Source organism: Cervus elaphus, chromosome 22, assembly GCF_910594005.1.
Source record: "Cervus elaphus chromosome 22, mCerEla1.1, whole genome shotgun sequence".
Taxonomy (NCBI): Eukaryota; Metazoa; Chordata; class Mammalia; order Artiodactyla; family Cervidae; genus Cervus; species Cervus elaphus.
The window spans coordinates 19,221,540-19,244,820 of record NC_057836.1 but is presented as its reverse complement, the minus strand read 5'-3'; the positions used below and the strand labels follow the sequence as shown (position 1 = coordinate 19,244,820).

At 39.2% G+C, this 23,281-nt stretch overlaps 1 protein-coding gene across 1 annotated transcript in view; it reads left to right on the top strand.

Moving 5' to 3' along the window:
• Positions 1–23,281, top strand: part of LOC122680591 (pregnancy zone protein-like) — a 55,002-nt gene that overhangs the window by 18,808 nt on the left and 12,913 nt on the right. The window contains exons 12-23 of the mRNA XM_043882137.1: positions 381–542; positions 1,040–1,267; positions 4,927–4,990; positions 10,539–10,681; positions 11,283–11,432; positions 14,282–14,446; positions 16,025–16,124; positions 17,685–17,856; positions 18,247–18,475; positions 19,351–19,477; positions 19,729–19,850; positions 20,459–20,510. Coding sequence (XP_043738072.1) covers positions 381–542; positions 1,040–1,267; positions 4,927–4,990; positions 10,539–10,681; positions 11,283–11,432; positions 14,282–14,446; positions 16,025–16,124; positions 17,685–17,856; positions 18,247–18,475; positions 19,351–19,477; positions 19,729–19,850; positions 20,459–20,510 — 1,714 coding nt within the window. The remainder of the gene's footprint in view (positions 1–380; positions 543–1,039; positions 1,268–4,926; positions 4,991–10,538; positions 10,682–11,282; positions 11,433–14,281; positions 14,447–16,024; positions 16,125–17,684; positions 17,857–18,246; positions 18,476–19,350; positions 19,478–19,728; positions 19,851–20,458; positions 20,511–23,281) is intronic.

The window sequence follows — 23,281 nt, the reverse complement described above, 5'->3', positions numbered from 1 at the left end:
GGACAGAGGAGCCTGGCAGGTTACAGTCCATGGGGTCGCAAAGAGTCAGACACAACTGAGCAACTAAACAGTGACAATCAAAACAAAAAGAAGCCTTATATAGTGAGATAGAGAACAACAAAGATGAAGAAAATTGGGGAAGGCAACACCGTGAATCTACTATTGACAGTTCTCAATTAAATACTTATAAGTTATCTAAACAGAAATGTCAAAAAGAAAAACACTAGAGCCCAGAAAAAAAATCTTACTTTTATATTCTAAGATCTTCATTAAGTGACAACGGCCAAAGTGTCAAGAAGTGAACACAACAGAGTGGAAAATATTGCTATATAACACCTGAAATCAGCTTTCACTTCCTTATTTCTCTTTCCTATTTCTAGGTTCTTCTAGTCGATGACAAGGATCAGCCAATCCCCAATGAGACTGTAGTGGTCAATGTGGATACACTGACATATAATGCCAGATTTACTACAAATGAGCATGGTTTGGTGAACATTTCCATTGATACCAGTAACTTCACATCTTCTTTCATTTCAGTTGAGGTAAGTGAAAATCTAAATACAAAATAAGAAACAAAAAATTCTCTGTCAGAAAGCTTTCACTTTAGACTTTATGACGATGATCTAGTTTCAGGAGGCATTTATTAAACCATCTTGATAGTCCCTTGAAAATCCACCATTTTTATAGGCTTTATTACAAACTAGATTTTAATTGTTTCTTTGGTAAACCACTGTTTTCATTTTGTGTGAAATATTCTAAAGTCCTTATGCAATGTACAACCATAAGGGTATTAAGAAAAAGTTATTGATCTTGATTATGAGTGAATGTGCCTAAATTCATGTAGTGTAACTTTAAATAAACTTAAAGGAAGTTGTTTCTAGATTACGCTTTATTTTGGAAGGCAGCCTATAATGAAATAAGTAAGCATGGGTCTTAAAAAATCTTCAGCAAATTACAGAGTGACATATATATATGTATGTATGTATATATATAATGTTAATAAAAATAAATTACTTAAGACCTTTATTCTATCCATTAGGTCATTTACAAGCAGAATAGCAACTGTTTTGATAGCAGGTGGCTTGAAGAATTTCACTCACCAGCAATGCACACTGCAAGACATATTTTCTCCCCAAGCAAGAGTTACATTCAGTTTGAACCTGTGGCTGGTACTGTGACCTGTGGGCAAACACTGGAGATTCGGGTGCACTACATCCTGAATGGACAGATTCTGACAGATGAAAGGGAATTAACCTTTTATTATTTGGTAAGACTAAAAGCCACTGTAGCTCTCTAATTATATAAACCCTAAAAAGATTACTGTTTAGTTGCTAAGTCATGTCTGACTGTGACTGGTATTTCCCAGGTAAGAATAATGGAATAGGTTGCCATGTCCTTCTCCAGGGGATCTTCCTAATTCAGGATCGAACCCAGGTCTCCTGCACTGCAGGTAGATTCTTTTCCACTGAGCCACCAGGGAAGTTCCAACTAAAAAGATAGAATTTGTATCTAAATAACACCCTTTATATCATTTTAATTTGTTTCTGTGTTTATGAGTGAAAAGAAATTGCTTCCTAACAAATTAATGCTTTTTCATTCATGTTCTAGTCTCCCCTGAAACTTGAAGTATTTTTCATTTTTTTCTGAGTTCCATTAGAAAATTGTTGAACAGAAGAGGAAAGAGCTTAGGCGACATATTAGTCAAAAAGAATGTTTTTTTCTTAGAACTCAGTAGATCAATAGACAAAGGATAAAAATCAAAACAGTCAATAGGAAATAAAACGTATACATAATCTTTAGGGAGAAAGTTGAATTTTACATCAATTGGAGAAGTGAAAATTTTAAAAATAAAGCAGTAGACTTTTACTCCTATAAAAGTTCTAAATAATTTACAAGTTCAAGAACTTCTGTGTGACTATAGGGAAAAGTACATTGACAGGCATATTATAAATTGGTATGATACTTTTGAGGTCAGTATACCTACTTATGGCCAAAAATTATAAATATACAAAGCTGGTAGTTACACAGGTAAGTCTTATGCACAAAAAAAAACCTTATGTGTAGAAAATTCTGTATAGGAACATTAACTATATATAGTATTTTTTTAATTCTAAAAAAAGTTAAATAATTGACAGTAAGTTAGAATCCTAGTTTTATTGCTTCCTAGTTAGGTAACCTCAGGTAATTTACTTAATCTCATCTGTAAAGAATAAAGTCAGTCATCTCACCTGAATACTGAAGATAGTATTTATGCTTACTTCATAGAGTTATTGTTGTGATCCACACAATTAGAGGCGTTAACGTAGTCAATGAAGCAGAAGTAAATGTATTTCTGGAATTCTCTTTGCTTTTTCAATGATCCAGTGGATGTTGGCAATTTGATCTCTGGTTCCTCTACCTTTTCTAAATCCAGCTTGAACATCTGGGAGTTTTCAGTTCACATACTGCCGAAGCCTTGCTTGAAGGATTTTGAGAATAACCTTGCTAGCATTTGTAATGAGTGCAACTGTGCAGTGTAGTTTGAACATTCTTTGGCATTGCCTTTCTTTGGGATTAGAATGAAAACTGACCTTTTCCAGTCCTGTGGCCACTGCTGAGTTTTCCAAATTTGCTGGCATATTGAGTGCAGCACTTTCACCGCATTATCTTTTGGATTTGAAATAGCTCAGCTGGAATTTCACCACCTCCACTAGCTTTGTTCATAGCAATGCTTCCTAAGGCCCGCTTGACTTCACACTCCAGGTTGTCTGGCTCTAGGTGAGTGATTACACCATCGTCCTTATCCGGGTCAGGCAGGAGGAGAAGAGGATGACAGAGGATGAGATGGTTGGATGGCATCACCAACTCGACGGACAAGAGTTTGAGTAAATTCTGGGAGTTGGTGATGGACAGGGAGGCCTTGCGTGCTGCAGTTCATGAGGTCGCAAAGAGTCAGACACGACTGAGAGACTGAATTGAACTGAACTGAAGTCCTTTTTTGTACAGTTCTTCTGTATATTCTAGAGGCTTCCTTGGTGGCTCAGACAGTAAAACATCTGCCTGCAATGTGAGAGACCTGGGTTCGATCCCTGGGTCAGGAAGATCCTCTGGAGAGAGAAATAGCAACCCACTCCAGTACCCTTGCCTGGAAAATCCCATGGACGGAGGGGTCTTGTATGCTACAGTCCATGGGGTTGCAAAGAGTCAGACATGACTGAGCAACTTCACTTTCCTTTCCTTTCACTTTCTGTATATTCTTGCCACCTCTTCTTAACATCCTCTGCTTCTGTTAAATCCACACCATTTCTTTCCTTTATTGTGCCCATCTTTGCATGAAATACTACCTTGGTGTATTTAATTTTCTTGAATACTTATGCTTCATTGACTACACTGAAGCCTTTGACACAGTTTTCCACAAGAAACTGTGGAAAATTCTGAAAGAGATGGGAATACAAGATCAGCTTATCTGCCTTCTGAGAAACCTGTATGCAGGTCAAGAAGCAACAGTTAGAACCAGACATGAAACAATGGACTGGTTCAAAACTGGGAAAAGAGTACGTCAAGGCTGTATATTGTCACCCTGCTCATTTAACTTCTATGCAGAGGGCATCACGTGACATGCCAGGCTGGATGAAGTACAAGCTGGAATCAAGATTGTTGAGAGAAATATCAACAACCTCAGATATGACACCACCCTAATGGAAGAAAGCAAAGAGGAACTAAAGAGCCTGTTGATGAAGGTGAAAGAGGAGTGAAAAAGCTGGCCTAAAACTCAACATTCAAAAAACTAAAATCATGGCATCCAGTCCCATCACTTCATGGCAAATAGATGGGTAAATAATGGAAACAGTGACAGGCTTTATTTTCTTGGACGCCAAAATCACAGCAGATGGTGACTGCAACCATGAAATTAAAAGACGCTTGCTCCTGGAAGAAAAGCTATGACAAACCTAGACAGTGTACTAAAAAGCAGAGACATCACTTTGCCTACAAAGGTGCATATAGTCAAAGCTATGGTTTTTCCACTAGTCATATACAGATTTGAGAGGTGGACCATAAAGAAGGCTAAGCACCATAGAATTGATGCCTTCGAGCTGTGGTGCTAGAGAAGACTCTTGAAAGTCCTTTGGACAGCATGGAGATCAAATTGGTCAGTCCTAAAGGAAATCAACCCTGAATATTTATTGGAAAGACTGATGCTGAAGCTGAGGCTCCAACACTTTGGCCACCTGATGCAAAGAGCTGACTCATTGGAAAAGATCTTGATGCTGGGAAAGATTGAGGGCAGGAGAAGAAGAGGGCAACAGAGGATGAGATAGTTGGATGGCATCATCGACTTAATGGACATGAGTTTGAGCAAACTCTGTGAGATGGTGAAGGACAGGGAAGCCTGGAGTGCTGCAGTCCATGGGGTTGCAAATAGTCAGACACAACTGAGCAACTGAACAACAACATAGAGTTATTGCCAGAATTAAAGAAAAATCTTAAAATTATTTAGTTCAGTACCAGACACATGGAGAGTGTAAATACTTTTAATTTTTTGCTGTTTTTTAAAATAAAGGCAGCAATAGATAATGCTTACGTATATTTTCTACCTCCCTTCACTATATATTGCTTTGCATATAATAGATGCTTAAAATATATGTTGAAAAAATATGTAAATTTAAAATATTAATATCCAAGATAAGTAATAAATAGTAAGAAAATTCTAAAACATTGTAAAATTGCATGTGTTATTTAAAGTGTATTGTTTGAAGTTTATTACTTAAACTACACATATTGGAAAATATTGGAAGAGAAATTTAGTAAACGAAAGTAACTTTTGGGTTGAAGTAGTGAGATTCTTGTTATTTGTGAATTATAAATATGTTATTTGTATATTATAAATATGTAAGTTTAATAACTACCCTTTAAAATGATAATAAACGTATTTCCCTCTGTCTTCAGATCAAAGCAAGAGGAAGCATCGCTCAATCAGGAACCCATGTGTTATCCATTAAACAAAGAGCGTGTAAGTATTTTCAGGCTTTCCTATTTTTTTTCTCTTAAATTGCCCTAAACACTTTAGCTATTTCTTACATCAAAGCAATTGGCTACCAACTTTCTTACATCAACCAAAGATGGGGAAGCTGATTTTAAAAATAAGAATACTAGGTTCATTTTAGTACTTTTTAAAATCCTTTTTATAGCGTTTCTATATTTTAAATTTTATTTCCAAAGTAAAATTTATTCATTTTATTATTAAATTTTTGTAATACAGAAAATAATTGAAAAATGAAAACAATCAGCAAAGAAAAATTTTACTCTGTATGATTTTGTATTAGTTTCTTATTGCTTCTGTAGGAAGTTTGCTGGCTAAAAACCACACAAATTTACTATCTCGTAGTTCTGTAGATAGAAGTCTTACTGGGCTAACATCAAGGTGTCAGCAGAATTAAATTCCTTCTGGAACTCTAGAGGATTGCCTGTTTCCTCACCTTTTCCAGCTTCTACAGACCTCCTGCATTCCTTGGTTTATGGCCTCTTCTATCTTAAATGCCAGTAATACACCATCTTCAAGTCTCTCACTTGTATTCCTGCCTCTCTGTTTTAGATCATACTTTCCTTCTGTATTTTCTTGAATCATAAATATCCATTTATATCTGTTAATTAACTTTTCAAGAAATACTCTATTACCAAAGATACGTATGTTTAGTCTCTTTGTTACATGTCCCCAGGCTAAATCTCATAAGTAGCTTCCCTTATTTTCTGTTCATTTGAATTATAGGCTATCAGTTTACTAAAGCAATTTTTATAAACAAAAGCATATTTGGAAAGATCAAAAAGTCCATTCACCCAAGGTGAGTGAATATTTTCAAGAAAAATAAAGAATATGTATTATAAAGATTAGAACATATCTGTCTTTTATTTTTGACACATCATTTCTCACATTAGTACCTGGCACACAGTGGGCATGCAATACATATTTTTAAACTAATTCCTAAATGAAGGTTAAGATATTTCTTTATGATTTACAACTGTTAAGTTTTTTGGAAAAAGAGTTTCCCCATCAAAACTATATTTCAAGAGAGTCTATCTTCCTATCTTGATATAGCTCATAATAGGAGCTTTGCATAAAAACATTAATAAAACATGGCCATTGCCCTCAAGATGCTATATTTTTGTGCACTCTTCTGCTTGTGTGTTTGAACAAATCTCATTCTTTATTAAAAATTCTAATGGAAGAACTTAGAATTCAGTACTATTTCTTTATTTCATAAAGTAAAAAAATTGCTAGCCAAAAAAAAAAAAGTCAACTTGCTTAAGATAAACTACTGTGCCAAGAATTGTCTCTTTTCACTCTATTTCTCTAGTGGCCCTTTATCCTTTTTATTTAAGCAGTTCAGCACAACATAAAGCCAGCATTGCACTTCAACATTCTTCAGAATTTTCCAAATGAAGATTTTTATTTAATCACCTAACTCTACTATTCACCACCTTTGTTGAAATAATCATAAAAAGCTGGATTAAAAAGACCTTTATAATTAATCATGACTTTTAGATTGTGCTTAAAATCTTGCAATTCTTTGAATTTTAAATTCATCTATTATTAAATTTCTACTAACTCTATCACTAAATGAAAGCTTCTTTTTCTAGTCTATCCATTTTCCCAGCAGGATGAGACAACCAAGGCCATAATAAAGACATATCACTCTAAACCCTGCTCACCATAGATTCTCCTTAGGTCCATAAAATCTCTTATCTAGATAAAAATCTCTCTTACTAAATTGTTTTATTGCTTAAAAAAATTGATTTCAGGTACTCAAATATGGAACAGTCCCTCTAATTTTCCATTTATCATGGATTTTTATGGGACTGAACATTATAGTGGTTTTTCTAGAGCAGGTAAGTTTGTTCCCAATAGCATATCAAAAACCCAATTTCCTCAAGAGAAAATTTCTTCAAAATTAGTTCCCGCTTCCCTTGTGGCTCAGCTGGTAAAGAATCTGCCTGCAATGCGAGAGACCTAGGTTTGATCCCTGGGTTGGGAAAATCCCCTAGAGAAGGGAAAAGCTACCCTCTCAATATTCTGGCCTGGAGAATTTCATGAACTGTATAGTCCATGGGGTCGCAGAGAGTCGGACATGACCGAGAGACTTTAACTTTCACTAATAGAATTTAAATCCTACATGCTGCTGCTGCTGCTGCTAAGTTGCTTCAGTCATGTTCAACTCTGTGTGACCCCATAGATGGCAGCCCACCAAGCTCCTCTGTCCCTGGGGTTCTCCAGGCAAGAACACTGGAGTGGGTTGCCATTTCCTTCTCCAATGCATGAAAGTGAAAAGTGAAAGTGAAGGCGCTCAGTCCTGTCCAACTCTTAGCAACCCCATGGACTGCAGCCTACCAGGCTCCTCCCATGAGTTTTCAGGCAAGAGTACTGGAGTGGGTTTCCATGTCCTTCTCCAAAATCCTACATAATATATTAAGTATCTTGAGAAGTGAAATGGGGAGAAGGAAGTGTCTCTCTCTGTAAGATAAAGCATACTTTATTTTATTTGATGATAGCTGTGTAAATGGTTGTTTTTCCATTTGTCTTGGATTTCTGGGAAACTGTTAAATTTAAGCACTCTAGTGTTTAACCATTCATTATGTGAAGTCAGGTGGGCCTTAGAAAGCATCACTATGAACAAAGCTAGCAGATGTGATGGAATTCCAGTTGAGCTATTTCAAATCCTGAAAGATGATGCTGTGAAAGTGCTGCACTCAGTATGTCAGCAAATTTGGAAAACAGCAGTGGCCACAGGACTGGAAAAGGTCCGTTTTCACTCCAATTCCGAAGAAAGGCAATCCCAAAGAATGCTCAAACTACCGCACAATTACACTCATCTCACACGCTAGAAAAGTGATGCTTAAAATTCTCCAAGCCAGGCTTCAGCAATATGTGAACCGGGAACTTCCAGATATTCAAGCTGGTTTTAGAAAAGGCAGAGGAATCAGAGATCAAATTGCCAACATCCGCTGGATCATCGAAAAAGCAAGAGAGTTCCAGAAAAACATCTATTTCTGCTTTACTGACTACGCCAAAGCCTTCGACTGTGTGGATCACAATAAACTGTGGAAAATTCTTCAAGAGATGGGAATACCAGACCACCTGACCTGCCTCTTGAGAAACCTGTATGCAGGTCAGGAAGCAACAGAACTGGACATGGAACAACAGACTGGTTCCAAATAGGAAAGGGGTACGTCAAGGCTGTATATTGTCACCCTGCTTATTTAACTTCTCTGCAGAGTACATCATGAGAAATGCTGGGCTGGAGGAAGCACAAGCTGGAATCAAGATTGCCGGGACAAATATCAATAACCTCAGAAATGCAGATGACACCACCCTTATGGCAGAGAGTGAAGATGAACTAAAAAGCCTCTTGATGAAAGTGAAAGAGGAGAGTGAAAAAGTTGGCTTAAAGCTCAACATTCATAAAACAAACATCATGGCATCTGGTCCCAGCACCTCATGGGAAACAGATGGGGAGACAGTGGAAACAGTGTCAGACTTTGTTTTTTCGGGCTCCCAAATCACTGCAGATGGTGACTGCAGCCATGAAATTAAAAGACGCTTACTCCTTGGAAGAAAAGTTATGACCAACCTAGATAACATATTAAAAAGCAGAGACATTACTTTGCCAACAAAGGTCCGTCTAGTCAAGGCTATGGTTTTTCCAGTGGTCATGTATGGATGTGAGAGTTGGACTGTGAAGAAAGCTGAGCACTGAAGAATTGATGCTTTTAAACTGTGGTGTTGGAGAAGACTCTTGAGAGTCCCTTGGACTGCAAGGAGATTCATCCAGTCCATTCTAAAGGAGATCAGTCCTGGGTGTTCATTGGAAGGACTGATGCTGAAGCTGAAACTCCAATACTTTGGCCACTTTATGTGAAGAGTTGACTCATTGGAAAAGACCCTGATGCTGGGAGGGATTGGGGGCAGGAGGAGAAAGGGACGACAGAGGATGAGATGGTTGGATGGCATCACCAACTCGATGGACATGAGTTTGAGTAGACTCTGGGAGTTGGTGATGGACAGGGAGGCCTGGCGTGCTGTGATTCATGGGGTCACAAAGAGTCGGACACCACTGAGCAACTGAACTGAACTGAATGACCTCTTAATAATTAATTCCTGCCTAAGTTAACCCTGCTTAAGAAATTCAATTTCTTATGGTTTTAGTTTTATTACTTCAATTTTTTTTACTAATTCATTTTCTAAGCTTATTTTTAATTGGAGGATAATGCTTTACAATGGTATATTAGTTTCTGTCATACAACAACATGAATCAGCCATTAGTTCACATTTATTTTAACCCTGCTGTTTTGTGTATTTTCCCCACAAGTTGCCCTCAAATCTTCTATAGATGTATAAGACAACAGCTTTAAAATAAGTTTATGCTACAAAGATCATACAGAACAAGATTAAAGGTGTGTGAATTAAACACTGTGTAATTCACAGAAAACAACTAAAATAGATGCATTATAAAAATCAGAAGCATACTTTGTTTTGTACATGATTATGTGTACCTGTGCTTGTGTTTAGTCGCTCAGTCATGTCCGACTCTTTTCAGCCCCATGGACTGTAGCCTGACAGGTTCCTCTGTCCATGGAGATTCTCCAGGCAAGAATACTGGAGTGGGTTGCCATGCCCTCCTCCAGGAGGTCTTCCCAACTCAGGGGTTGAACCGAGGTCTCCCACATTGCAGGTGGATTCTTTACCAGCTGAGCCACTAGGGAAGCCCAAGAATACTGGAGTGGATAGCCTATCCCTTCTCCAGGGGATCTTCCAGACCCATGAGTCAAACCAGGGTCTCCTGCATTGCAGGCCGATTCTTTACCAGCTGAGCTCCCAGGGAAGCCCATGTGTACCTGTATCTCTGCTCTATTGTAAATGGCCTGACGGTAAAGATTGTGTTGCATTCTTTGACTTGCCATCATGCATATGACAGGCTTCCCTGGACATGACTGAGCGACTAAGTACATTCATATGACAAGACTTGTGCTGACTGGATCATAGAGATCATTAAAAATGTCTAGAAGTTCTTCTCTCTTGACTTCTTAATGTCTTTTTTTTAATTTAAAAATGGAGACTTACTAAATGTTCTTTCCTTCTTAAGCAGGGGAAATCAACTGTAATCTACATCTTTAAGGAAAATATTAATATCAGTAGTTCAGCATATGTTTACTGAATACTACTGCATAGAATCTGCCTGCAATGTAGGAGACCAGGTTTGATCCCTAGGTGGGGAAAATCCCCTGGAAAAGGGAATGGCAACCCACTCCAGTATTCTTGCCTGGAGAATTCCTTGGAAAGAGCAGCCTGGAGAGCTACAGTCCATGGAGTCACATAGAGTCAGACACGACTGAGAGACTAACACTTTCGCTTTCACTGCAAGGACAATGGCATAAAGGCAGGTCTTTTTGTAACTTTAGTACACTCCACATGTAAATAAGTAAAATAATTTGAGAGGCTCCTCTTTATAAAATTGAAGCTCTTTCCTCTTCCTAATCTATTATCTTGAACTTTCTTTACTTTGCAGTAAAAGGGGTATTTTCCTTCTCCTTTCGAGTGGAATCGAACCTGGCTCCTATAGCCCAGTTACTTGTTTATACCGTTTTACCTAATGGAGAAGTTGTCGCAGATACTGAGAAGCTCGATATTGAAAACTGTTTTGCCAATGAGGTGGGTGTTTTGTTTAAGACCAGTCCTTTTCTTCATCTCCCCTTTTTGAGCAATGAAAAAATAAGGAACTTATGTTCATTAAAAGACTGTCAGGAAAAAAAAAAAAAAAAAGACTGTCAGGTAGTGCTCCTAAAACTTTCTGCCAAAGGATCTCTAACAGCAGAGAATGATAACGAAACCTGAGCAGTTTTGAGTCTAATGGAGTAGTTCAAAGCAGGTGGCCATTAGCACGATTTCTTGGAAGTCTCTTGTTTAATCTGAAAATTCATGAGGAATTCAAAATATATTCAAGGGACTTTCCTGGGGTGTGTGCTGTGTGCTAAATTGCTTCACTCATATCCAACTCTTTGTGACCCTAGGGACCATAGTCCACCAGGCTCCTCTGTCCATGGGATTCTCCAGGCATGAATACTGGAGTGGGTTGCCATGCCCTCCTCCAGGGGATCGTTCTGATCCAGGGATCAAACCCACATCTCTTACATGTCCTTCATTGCAGGTGGATTCTTGATCACTAGCACCACCTGGGAAGCCTGGGGTAGAAGAGTGTTTTAAGATTGTAACAATTGGAAAATTCATTGCTATAATTATATCCTCCTTACAGGTAAATCTGAGCTTCTCCTCAGCCCAAGGCCTTCCAGCCTCAAACACCAGCCTGAAGGTCACAGCTGCTCCTTACTCCCTCTGTGGCCTCCGAGCCGTGGACCAGAGTGTCCTGCTAATGAAGCCTGAAGCTGAGCTCTCGCCTCAATCAGTGAGTCCCATCTCAGTCTCAGATATCAGAAAATGCACACATGATATGACATTTCTGGAAGCTGGAAGTTATACCTGCAAAAGACAAGTTCTTTAGAGTGTCAGGAATAGTGCACTAAGTCACAGAAGAGTTTGAATTCTACTTGTTTCTGAAAAGGACATTGCACAAGATGCTTTCCACAGATCATTTCACTTCATTGTCTGCTACAGTGTATCAAAGACTGAGCAGTTCTTGCTCACCTGGGCCTTGCACAGTCCTCACATGTAAAAGAGGCTCAACACATTTTTAATGGGTAAATAAATGGGTAATTCCTTAAGGAGGGTATTATTACCTTCATTTTATGAAATAAGAAAACACAGCAGAGTTAGATTAAGCAACTATAGAAACAATGCACCAAAAAATATATTTTAAAGGTGGAATTTGAACCAAATTTTATTCAATGCCATGTCTAACACACCACAATTCAAGATAGTATGTGAAATGTCAAATTTTTAAATCTTCTCTAAAGTCCAGGCACTTACTTGTTTTCATATGGACAAACAAGATTCCAAGCAAACTTGTCTTTTAAACATGTTTCCTGGGACTTCCCTGGTGGTCCAGTGGATCAGACTCTGCTTCTACTGCGGGGATCTCAGATCCTTGCACAGGGAATTAAGATCCCATATGCTGCACAGCACAGCTTAAAAAAAAAAAAAGATGTTTGTTATAATGAAAAACATGTAAAAGAGCTCAGTAGTTTTTTAGTCTTCATTGTCCATTTATTTATTTAACAAATACCCACTGCATCTTGACTACAAGATAGTGCTCTAAGAGGAAGAGTTCTAATGGTGAAAAATAAATGTGGTCTTTGACCATTTTAGACTCATAGTCTCATGTGTTAAGCAAGCAAGCAACAAAAACATATCAACATATAGTAGTTCTAAGTGTCGGTAAGTATCATTTAAGGAATAAACAGGATGTTGAGATGAAGAAAACAGTTGAACATGTTTTAATGTAGTGATTGCGGATCTCTTCTTAGATAGTCAGATAACAGGGACAGGGGCAGGGAATGCAAATAATGGAAGCAGCCTGAGAGTCCTGAGGCGAGAACAAGTCTCAGAGTGTTTCCCAAGGAAACGGTAATGACTTCACATAAAGTGGTGAGAGAAAAGGATGGTAGAGGCAGTAGGTGGAATGGAAAGTAAGGAAGATCATGAGGAGGACTGTGAACCTGGAGTGGAATTAGGCATTGACAGCAAAGTGAAAAGTGAAAGTGAAGTCGTTCAGTCATGTCTGACTCTTTTGTGACCCCATGGACTGTAGCCTACCAGGATCCTCCGTCCACAGGATTTTCCAAGCAAGAATACTGGAGTGGGTTGCCATTTCCTTCTCCAGGGGATCCTCCCGACCCAGGAATTGAATTGACAGCAAAGGCAGTGATAAATCCGTGAGGAGTTTAAAGCATGAGAGTGACGATTTAGATTTACCTAGTCATGAAGATCCTGTTTGCTGTTCAGAGTATGGGAGAAAGAATGAAAGCACAGAAATAAGAGGCTATGGTAATATCTTAGATAAGAGATATGTGACCCCAGGTCCACATGGGGTCAGTGTGTTTTTAACAGCCTGAATACTGCACAACTGAGCAGGTGGCCTTATGATGGGGCTTCCTAGGTGGTGCTAGTAGTAAAGAACCTGTCTGCCAATGTAGAAGACATAAGAGATGCGGGTTCTATCCCTGGAATGGGAAGATCTCCTGTAGGAGGGCATGGCAACCCACTCCAGTATTCTTGCCTGGAGAATCCTATAGACAGAGGAGTCTGGTGGGCTACAGTTCAGAGGGTCGCAAAGAGTCGGACACAACTGAAGCAACTTAGCATGCACTCACTAGGCAAAAACTGAACTAGAATGAATTTATTTCTAGGTTACCTTTGCATCCAGTTTCCTCCTGAGTTAAACTTGGTCCTAAAGCAGTAGACTGGGGGGAAAAAAATGGTAAAAATGTAATCACATAAAGTGGGAAAAGAAAATAAATTAAGTATTTACAGAGGCTGTTTCTAGGTGATGGATATGAATGACTTCTATTCTTCAATCATGCTTCTCTGTACTCTCTACCTTTTTGCTTTCTTTTAAAAGTTGGACCTAGGGTCTGTCAAACAGAGTGCAGTATGTCAGAAAGAGAAAAACAAATATATTAACACATATGTGTAGAGTCTAGAGAAATGGTAGTGATGAACTTATTTCCAGGGCAGGAATAGAGACCCAGACAGAGAGAATGACATATAGACACAGGTGGGGAAGGGGAGAGTGGGACAAATTGGGAAATTGACATATATACACTACCGTGTGTGAAATAGATGGTTAGCGGGAACCTGCTGTAAAGTGGAGGAAGCTCAGCTTGGTGCTCTGTGATGACCTAGAGGGGTGGGATGGGACGTGAGGGGGGAGGATGTCCCAAGAGGGAGGGGATACATGTATACATATAGCTGATTCGCGTTGTTGTGCAGCAGCAGCTAACACCACATTGTAAAGCAGTTATACACCAATAAATATAAATAAAATTCAAAAGATAAATTCAAAAAAAAGTAGGCATTTGGGCTGGGAGACAAAGAGACTTGAATTTTAGACTTACTCAAGCTAAATGACCTCTGAGTCTTTCATCAATATATTTGATTTCTTTATACATTATTTTCTTTCATACAACAACAGGATTGGGATCCATAACATTTGCTATCGCTCCATAATTTCTGTGTCATGTTTTATAATGTTGCTATGGGAGTGTTAAATAAACACCAAGATCTCTTAAACTCCAGGTTGAACATTATCTCACTTTATAAACTAAATAACAGTTTTTCCTTTGTTCTACTTTGCAGGTGTATAATTTGCTGTCAGTAAAGAGAACCTTTAGCATGGGTTATAGAGACCCCATGAATGAAGATGGGGAAAAATGCATCAACGCGGAAGACATAACTCACAATGGAGTGATTTACACTCCAAAGCAGCTCATCAGTGATGACGATGTTTACAGTATCTTTGAGGTAATTCCTCTTCCTAAAAACACAACCTAAATTGATTCCTACCTCATTGTCAAGATGGAGAAGAAATGGATTTCTAAGCTCTAGAATCTGATCTTCCTCTGAACCACCAAAAAAAAAAAAAAAAAAAGCTATGACTAACAGAAAAATATTGAAATGTCAGAGGCATGGAGAACTTTGTACACACACAGTCAGTCATGAATTTCTCTGGCACTTTAAGAGCAAGGGGTATACTTTTAGGGCCCACATTAACCAAGTTGATCCCAAAGCTAGTTGTCACCATCATATATCCTCTCAGTGATTCTCAGAGATTCCAATATGTGAGAAAAACAAAGCAAACATTTCCCACAGAGCCTCTGACATCCTTTAAAAAAGTGAATACTCTGTTGGCAACCACTCTAACAGTCATTTCACAATAAATGAATCAGCAAACGACTAAATACATAAAGTAAAATACTTCGGCCAACAGTTTCAGTGCAGTAGAATTTCAGGTGAATTGAAAGTAGCTGTTCATAAAGAAGAATTTACGAAACTTGGAGTAGAAACATTAGCATGCCTTAGGTACATTAGATCAAATGTGTATCTTTAACTACAGTTAGGCAGAGTTATAAAAGGGAAGTTTATCCAGGTTGTGAGATTAAATCTTAGCTCCACCAAAAAGGACTGAAAACACTCACTATACCTTGAGGAAGTCATGCATTGTACTGCTGTGGAGGTCTGCCCCTTAGCTGAGAGCAGTTTAAACCTCCCTTTTCTGGAGCCTCCAGAATCAGTTGGTGGTGGAGGGAGAAAAAGAAAGCTCTTTATTAACTGTTAAATGTTTCTTTCTGACTTCTTTCTCCCTGTTCCATACCACTGCCACCTCTGACAACTGTACCTCAGAGTCCCACAGTTTCCCAGGCACTCTTAGAGGACAGCAAGTAGTATTTAACTATGACTAATACTGAAGAAGGAGGAAGTCTGTAACAGGAAGCAAGGAATCAAGCTACTGTGGATGTCTGCATGCGTGTTTTGCATGCAGTTTCAGGATACTTAAAACTGAGAAAGAAAAAATGAAAGGATAAATCACAAAAAGGATGAGTTGAACACAGATATTCGGGCAAAGGCATATTTCCCAATAAAACAAAAATAAAGCAAAGTGTACTGACTATGAAGAAAATTCTCCAATATGCAACCCTACAATTTCAAATGAAAAGAAACAAAACACTATTCTCTGCAACAAAGTTAATGTGTGGTTTGAGGCAGGGAGAGGAAGAGAAGAAAAACATCCAAAGCTAAAATACTCAGTTTCTTGGAGGCAAAAGATAATTAAAGGAGCACCAAGCATACAGGAATCAAAATTCAGAAACAGGAATCAGAAGTAGATTCTAATCCCAACTCCCATTCATTAACTGGATGATCTGGACTGTCTGTGACCCCATTTTCATTTTTATGAAATATGTTTCCTCTCCATTGGGTGGAATTTTCACGATAACCCTATGAGTTCTATGTATAATGTTAAGGGTATAATACAAACGTAAGAAAATATTCCAGTCTCCAGACTGGGTTGCCAATATATTTTAATAATTATTTTTCTTCCAGTCTGCAGGATTAAGTATTTTTACCAACTCAAAAATCCACAAGCCATATTTCTGTCAGCCATTTTCACCATATCCAGCAATGCCTGTGACCTATGCAAATGGTAAGGGTGAAAGTTATCTATCCACTAAAATAATAGAAGAAAAGTAATGTTTTGCTGGGTTGGGAAAAAAAGCCATTTTCTTAAGTACTGAATGTTGTGACTCTGCAGCAATTTCTTGGTAAAATTTCCTCAAATAACTTTTTTCTCTAAAAAAAAAAATGAATTATGATTTCTCTGTCTCTCTCTAATCAAAATTAAATACAATCTTGATACTTTAAATCCTTTTTATCTACTGTGCCTTCAGCATCTGAATTAGTCAAAATAAGATAAATTATACCACCTTAGCAAAAAAATCCCCACATCTCAGAGTCTGAGCACCTAGCAGTTTATTTTAATGCTCTCACAAAAACTGCTTGTGAGACCAGGAGCTGTTCAAAACACCTCCAATGGTCAAAACACTGACCAATCATTGTCAAGGAGATTCATTCAGCTTTCATCTTGTGACTCCATCTCCAGCATGCCTTTGAAGGTTACTATCTTGGGGAAGAAGGGGTAGATATGCACATGACTTTACGGCCAGCTATGGAAGTGGCACAGATCACGGTGCCCTACCTGCACGGGATCTGAGAAATGTGAACGATTATATGGATATTATTTGTCTCTGTCGCTCTTTTACGGAAGTCAGTGATTATGACAAGTTGAATAATAGAATAGAATAATTCAGCTTTTGGCAGATATACTGTTAGTCTCCTTGTGTGTCTCAAGTATACATAGAAAAGAGGAAAAGTCAAAAAGATTCTATTTCCTCTTCTGCTGCTAACAGAGACATTTCTCTAGGCATGCTGAGATGCCTACGAATCCTATTTCCCTCGTGCTGTGTGCTGCGCTATGACACTTCAGTCGTGTCCAACCCTTTGTGAGCCTATAAACTGTAGCCTGACAGGCTCCTCTGTCCATGGGATTCTTGAATATTGGAGTGGGATGCCATGCCCTCCTCCACGGGATCTTCCTGACCCAGGGATCGAACTCATGTCTCCTATGTCTCCTACATTAGCAGGCAGGTTCTTTACCACTAGTGACACCTGGGAAGCCCATAAGCAGCATGTGCTGTGCTGTTCTTACTCACTTAGTCATGTCTGACTCTTTGAGACCCCATGGACTGTAGCCCGCCAGGCTCCTCTGTCCTTGGGGATTCTCCAGGCAAGAATACGGGAGTGGGTTGCCGTGCCCTCCTCCACGGGGTCTTCCTGACCCAGGGATCAAACTCAGGTCTCACACATTGCAGGCGGATTCTTTACCATCTGAGCAGTATAGGGGGGTTTAAACTACTCTTTATTCTTCCTTTTACCAGTTGAAAAATCAGCTTAGGGAGAGTTATGTTTGTTTTCCTTTCTAGAGAAAAATACATTTGCCTCTAAGCTATTTGATGAAGCAGCAGGATTAACCTTCCAATAAGTCAAATAGATGAGTAAACAAAGTAGGAAGGTGGTAGGGTAAATTGTTCTAATAAAAGACTTTCCCTGAGTGTATGACCTTGTTCTACTTGATACATAAGGCGGCTCTGAGAAATCAATGATAAAACTCAGGCTTACATTGGGCCCTCTTGTTGTCTCTCCACAGCTCCCCCAGGTCCACCAGGCCCCGTACATGGAGCAGCCGGTTCTCTAGTACGTGGACCTGCAGGGTTACCTTATCCATTGGATGCAAGAGACGCCTCTTCAGCCATGAAAGTGAAAGAAACAATCCGGAAGTATTTCCCTGAGACCTGGATCTGGGAGTTGATACCACTCGAGTAAGTTGTGTGCTGCTTGGAACTGAGTTCGTAGGAGACTTTGAATCCTCCTCGATGATTCTGGTGTAATTGTAGGGCTCCCAGTCCTTTCTGTTCTGCCCCACTCTTTTCTGATAGATGTGTAGATTCATAATTCATTTATCTCATAGCTAAACAATGCAATTTTGTTTTTCTAATTTGGTCCTGAGATACTTCAAACAATAGAAAGCCACCCTTGACCCTAAAAAGAAAAAAATAAATTTCAGAGACCTCTCTAGGAGCACCAAACTTTATATCAAATTTAGCATTTATCACACTGGGTTTCTAAAGTGTCATGCTCTGGAGTCAGCTGTGGTCTATGATTTAAGAAAAGGAGTTCATTGACTCTCGTCTTCTTTTTCCCCTCTCTAGTATATCGGGCAGACATGAGTTGGCAATCCAGGTCCCTGACACCATCACGGAGTGGAAGGCCAGCGCCCTCTGCTTGTCTGAAACAGCAGGGCTTGGCCTCTCGCCCCCCATCTCTCTCACAGTCTTCCAGCCCTTCTTCCTGGAACTCACTCTTCCCTATTCTGTGGTTCGAGGAGAAGCCTTCACACTCAAAGCCACTGTGTTCAACTATCTGTCCCATTGCATTCGGGTAAGGGCACTTGTCTGGATGTAACTGAAGGTATGAGGAAGGAACACACCATTCGTTTCCTAAATCTCCCCCAGGTCATCTAGTAAATCATAATTGAATACGATGTGGCCTAATTTTGGACTGGAATAGGTGCTAAGAACAAAGCTCCCCAACAGGTCCGAGATGGTAAGGTTACAATCATCCGGGCTTCCCTGGTGACTCAGATAGTAAAGAATCTGTCTGCAATGTGGGAGACCTGGGTTTAATCCCTGGGTTGTGAAGATCCCCTGGAGAAGGGAATGGCAACCCGCTCCAGTATTCTCACCTGGAGAATCCCCAAGGACAGAGGAGCCTGGTGGGCTACAGTCCAGGGAGTTGCAAAGAGTCAGACACGACTGAGTAAATAACACTCACTTTCAGGTGCTAAGAGCAAAGCTCCCCAACAGATCCAAGGTGGTAAGGTTATAGTCATCCAGGACTCTATTTTGTTTGTGCATTCCTGAATTCAGATATTACTCCCACCTGATTATTTTTTCACTCTTAACAAAAGAAAAATATTTCTTCCTTGTGTTGGCACAAGCCTAAATCCTGAGTATTTATCCTGATTCCCGTCAGTTTTTCAGTGTCCTTATCAGTCAGTCAGTTCAGTTGCTCAGTCGTGTCTGACTCTTTTGCCACCCCATGAATCGAAACATACCAGGCCTCCCTGTCCTTATGACAAACATCTAAACTACAAAATACCTGACAGGATTTACCTTGTCTGAACATCTTCTCAAAGCTTCTCATTAGTATGCATTGTCCCTTTAAGCTTCTTTCCCCTCCGCCCACCCCGACACCCCATTACTGACCTTTTGCCTGTGTTCTTTCTCCAACTCGTGGGTGGGATTGGGGGACAGGTGAGTGTGCAGCTGGAGGCCTCTTATGCTTTCTTGGCCATCCCAGTAGAGAAGAATGAAGAATCTCACTGTGTCTGTGGAAATAAGCAGAAAACCGTGTCCTGGGCTGTGACCCCAAAGTCACTGGGTGAGTGATAACGGTGTTCACAAATCCTACTTCTTTTGTTGTAATGATTGCTTTCCACTCCCACTCAGATGCATGTTTTTCTCTCCTCGTTTGACAATGATCAAAGGGAAGAAAATAATTATATATATTGGAGAGGCTTAAAAAGAAGAAACCAAAAAAAAACCAAAAAAAAAAAATAAATAAAAAAAAAAAAAAGAAGAAACCATTCAATATAGGATCACTGTTTAACTCTTTAAGAATCTTATTCCCAGGAGAGGTGAATTTCACAGCTACTGCAGAAGCCCTGCGGTCTCAGGAACTATGTGGCAATGAGGTGCCTCACTTCCCAGCACTTGGACAGAAGGACACCGTTATCAAGCCTTTACTAGTTGAGGTATGCAGGTCTAATTTCTCTGAGTCTCAGAAGCTTTATTATGGAAATCGCATTATCTAACATGTTTGTGGCAGTGACATTTCATTCCCATGAATATGAATATGTCCACAACTCAAGCTTTCACTAACATTTTCTCTTCTAAAGTGATTGCTTCTTCTCTGATACATTATCACTTCTCTTTTTTTTTAATTCATTTTTTAATTGGAGAATAATTGCTTTTCAATGTTGTATTAGCTTCTACTGTACAACAGTGTGAATCAGCTATATGTATACATGTATCCCCTCCTTCTGAATCCTCCCTTCCACTCACCCCCCAAATCCCATCCCTCTAGGTCATTACAGAGCCCTGAGCTGAGCTCCCTATGCTATACAGGAGCTTCCCACTAGTTATCTATTTCACACACAGTAGTATATATGCAGTCAATACTACTCTCTCAGTTCGCCCCACCCTCTCCTTCCTCCCTGTATCCACAAGTTTGTTCTCTATTCCTTCCCTGTAAATAGGTTCATCAGTACCATTTTTCTAGATTCCATATATATATATATATATATATATATATATATATATGCATAACTTTTCTTCTTAATTTTCTTCTTTCAATACAAAGCCTGAAGGGATAGAAAGAGAAGAAACTTTCAACGCACTTCTCTGTGCATCAGGTAAGTGTCAGAAATAGATAAAATTCTTATGTTAAGCCACTTGCCAAAGTATATGATGTGAAATGCCCTTGGAGGCATGTTTTCTCTGCTGGAAAAAAAAGAAAGGAAAGAATTATACTATCCCATGTGCAAATCGAAGGACATTTGATGGAGAACAATCTTTTCCTGATGAAGGCATCAAAAAGTTAAAGAGATTCACCTAAAAATTCTTGGTCAATAATGAGGACTAAAGCTGATGACTATCTGACAGGATTCTTTCCAATACACCTTGCTTCCCAAACTTCTTCCTACACAATTTTCCAAATATTGAAATATCTTTGTGGCACTAGTATTATTGATTATTCTTAATAGTTTAAGTGTATTCATGTTTTTAACAAATTATTTGAAGAATTTTAGGTCATTAACATATAGAGAAAAACAATATTTAATGATTACCCTTAAAATTACCATCTAAACATTCATACAGTCATTCAGAAAATGACTATTAAAATGTTCAACTCTGCGCTATCTAAAATCATCTTGAGAACAATGTTTAGTGTACAGATGGCCTCTCTTCTCTATTTAAGTATCCCCTGATAATCTCAGATAGTCACAGAACTTTAATAACTGTACCAGAGACCACAATATGTATATATCTTTGGTCCATACCTCTTTCCTGAACTGAGACTCATGTATTCAACTGTTCCCTTATCATCTCCACTTGCAGGCTTGGAGGTCTAAGAGGTCTCTCAAAACTAGCTTGCTCAAAACTGAACCCCTGCAGGACTCGCTGCTTCTCCTACAATTTTCTCCATCTCAGATGATGGAAATCCTATTCTTCTGCTTGCTGGAGATAAAAATTTTGGAGTTGTCCTTTGTTATATTCTTTCTCTTTTACTCCACACTCAATCGATTCCAAATCTAGTTGGTTCTACCTTTAAATATTATTCAGAATTTTCCCACTTCTCATCATGTCCACTCCTGCTCTAGACCTTTCTCTCTTGGATCATCTCAAGCACCTCCAAACTGGTCTCCTGGTCATCTCCCTCTGTTCTTCTATAGCAAGAGAATCATTGCAAACCATATTTCACACCATGCCCCTCCTCTGTTCAGAATCTTCCAAAAGTCTCCCATGTCCCTCAAAGTTAGAGCATGTCTCCAACCTCACCTACAAAGTCTTTCTACCTTTGTGACTTCATATCCTCTTACCCTGTCCTCCACTCACCCTGCTCCTCCTAATCTAATCACACTGGTCTCCTAAGCTGATCTTGGAACACATCCAGCATGCTCTCATCTTTGGTGTCTTTTCATGTTTTGTTCCATCTTCCAGCAAGTCTCTTCCCTTAGATATCTATAAATTTTGCTCCCTGATTTACTTAGTCTCCATCACTTATGATTTTTTTAAACTATTTATATATTTATTTATTTTGGCTATTCAGTTCAGTTCAGTCACTCAGTCATGTCTGACTCTTTGTGACCTCATGGACTGCAGCACACCACACTTCCCTGTCCATCACCAATTCCCAGAGTTTGCTCAAACTCGTGTCTATTGAGTCGGTGATACCATTCAACCATCCCATCCTCTGTCATCCCCTTCTCCTCCTGCCTTCAATCTTTCCCAGCATCAGGGTCTTTTCAAACGAGTCAGTTCTTTGCATCAGTTGGCCAAAGTATTGCAATTTCAGCTTCGGCATCACTCCCTCTAATGAATATTGAGGACTGACTGGTTGGATCTCCTTGCAGTCCAAGGGACTCTCAAGAGTTTTCTCCAACACCATAGTTCAAAACCATCAATTATTTGGTGCTCAGCTTTCTTTATGGTCCAACGCTCACATCCATACATGACTACTGAAAAGCTATAGCTTTGACTAGACAGACCTTTATCAGCAAGGTAATGTCGCTGCTTTTTAATATGCTGTCTAGGTTGGTCATAGTTTTTCTTCCAAGGAGCAAGCATCTTTTAATTTCAGGGCTGCAGTCACCATCTGCAGTGATTTTGGAGCCCCAAAATATAAAGTGTCACACTGTCTCCATTGTTTGCCCATCTATTTGCCATGAAGTGACGGGACCAGATGCCATGATCTTCATTTTCTGAATGTTGAGTTTTAAGTCAGCTTTTTCACTCTCCCCTTTCACTTTCATCAAGAGGCTCTTTAGTTCTTTTTCACTTTCTGCCATACGGGTGGTGTCATTCTGCGTATCTGTTATTGATAGTTCTCCTGGCAATGTTGATTCCAACTAGCGTTTCATCCAGCCCAGCATTTCACATAACATACTTCGCATATAAGTTAAAAAAGCAGGGTGACAATATACAGCCTTGACGTACTCCTTTCCCAATTTGGAACCAGTCTGTTGTTCAATGTCCAGTTCAAACTGTCACTTCTTGACCTGCATACAAATTTCTCAAGAGGCAGGTAAGGTGGTCTGGTATTCCCATCTCTTGAATTTTCCACAGTTTGGTGTGATGTTCACAGTTAAAGGTTTTGGCATAATCAATAAAGCAGAAGTAGATGTTTTTCTGGTATTCTCTTGCTTTTTCAATGATAGAATGGATGTTGGCAATTTGATCTCTGGTTCCTCTGCCTTTTCTAAAACCAGCTTGAACATCTGGAAGTTCTAGGTTCACATACTGTTGAAGCCTGGCTTGGAGAATTTTGAGCATTACTTTGCTAGTGTGTGAGGTGAGTGCAATTGTGCAGTAGTTGGAACATTCATAGGCATTGCTTTTCTTTGGGATTGGAATGAAAACTGACCTTTTCCAGCCCTGTGGCCACTGCTGAGTTTTCCAAATT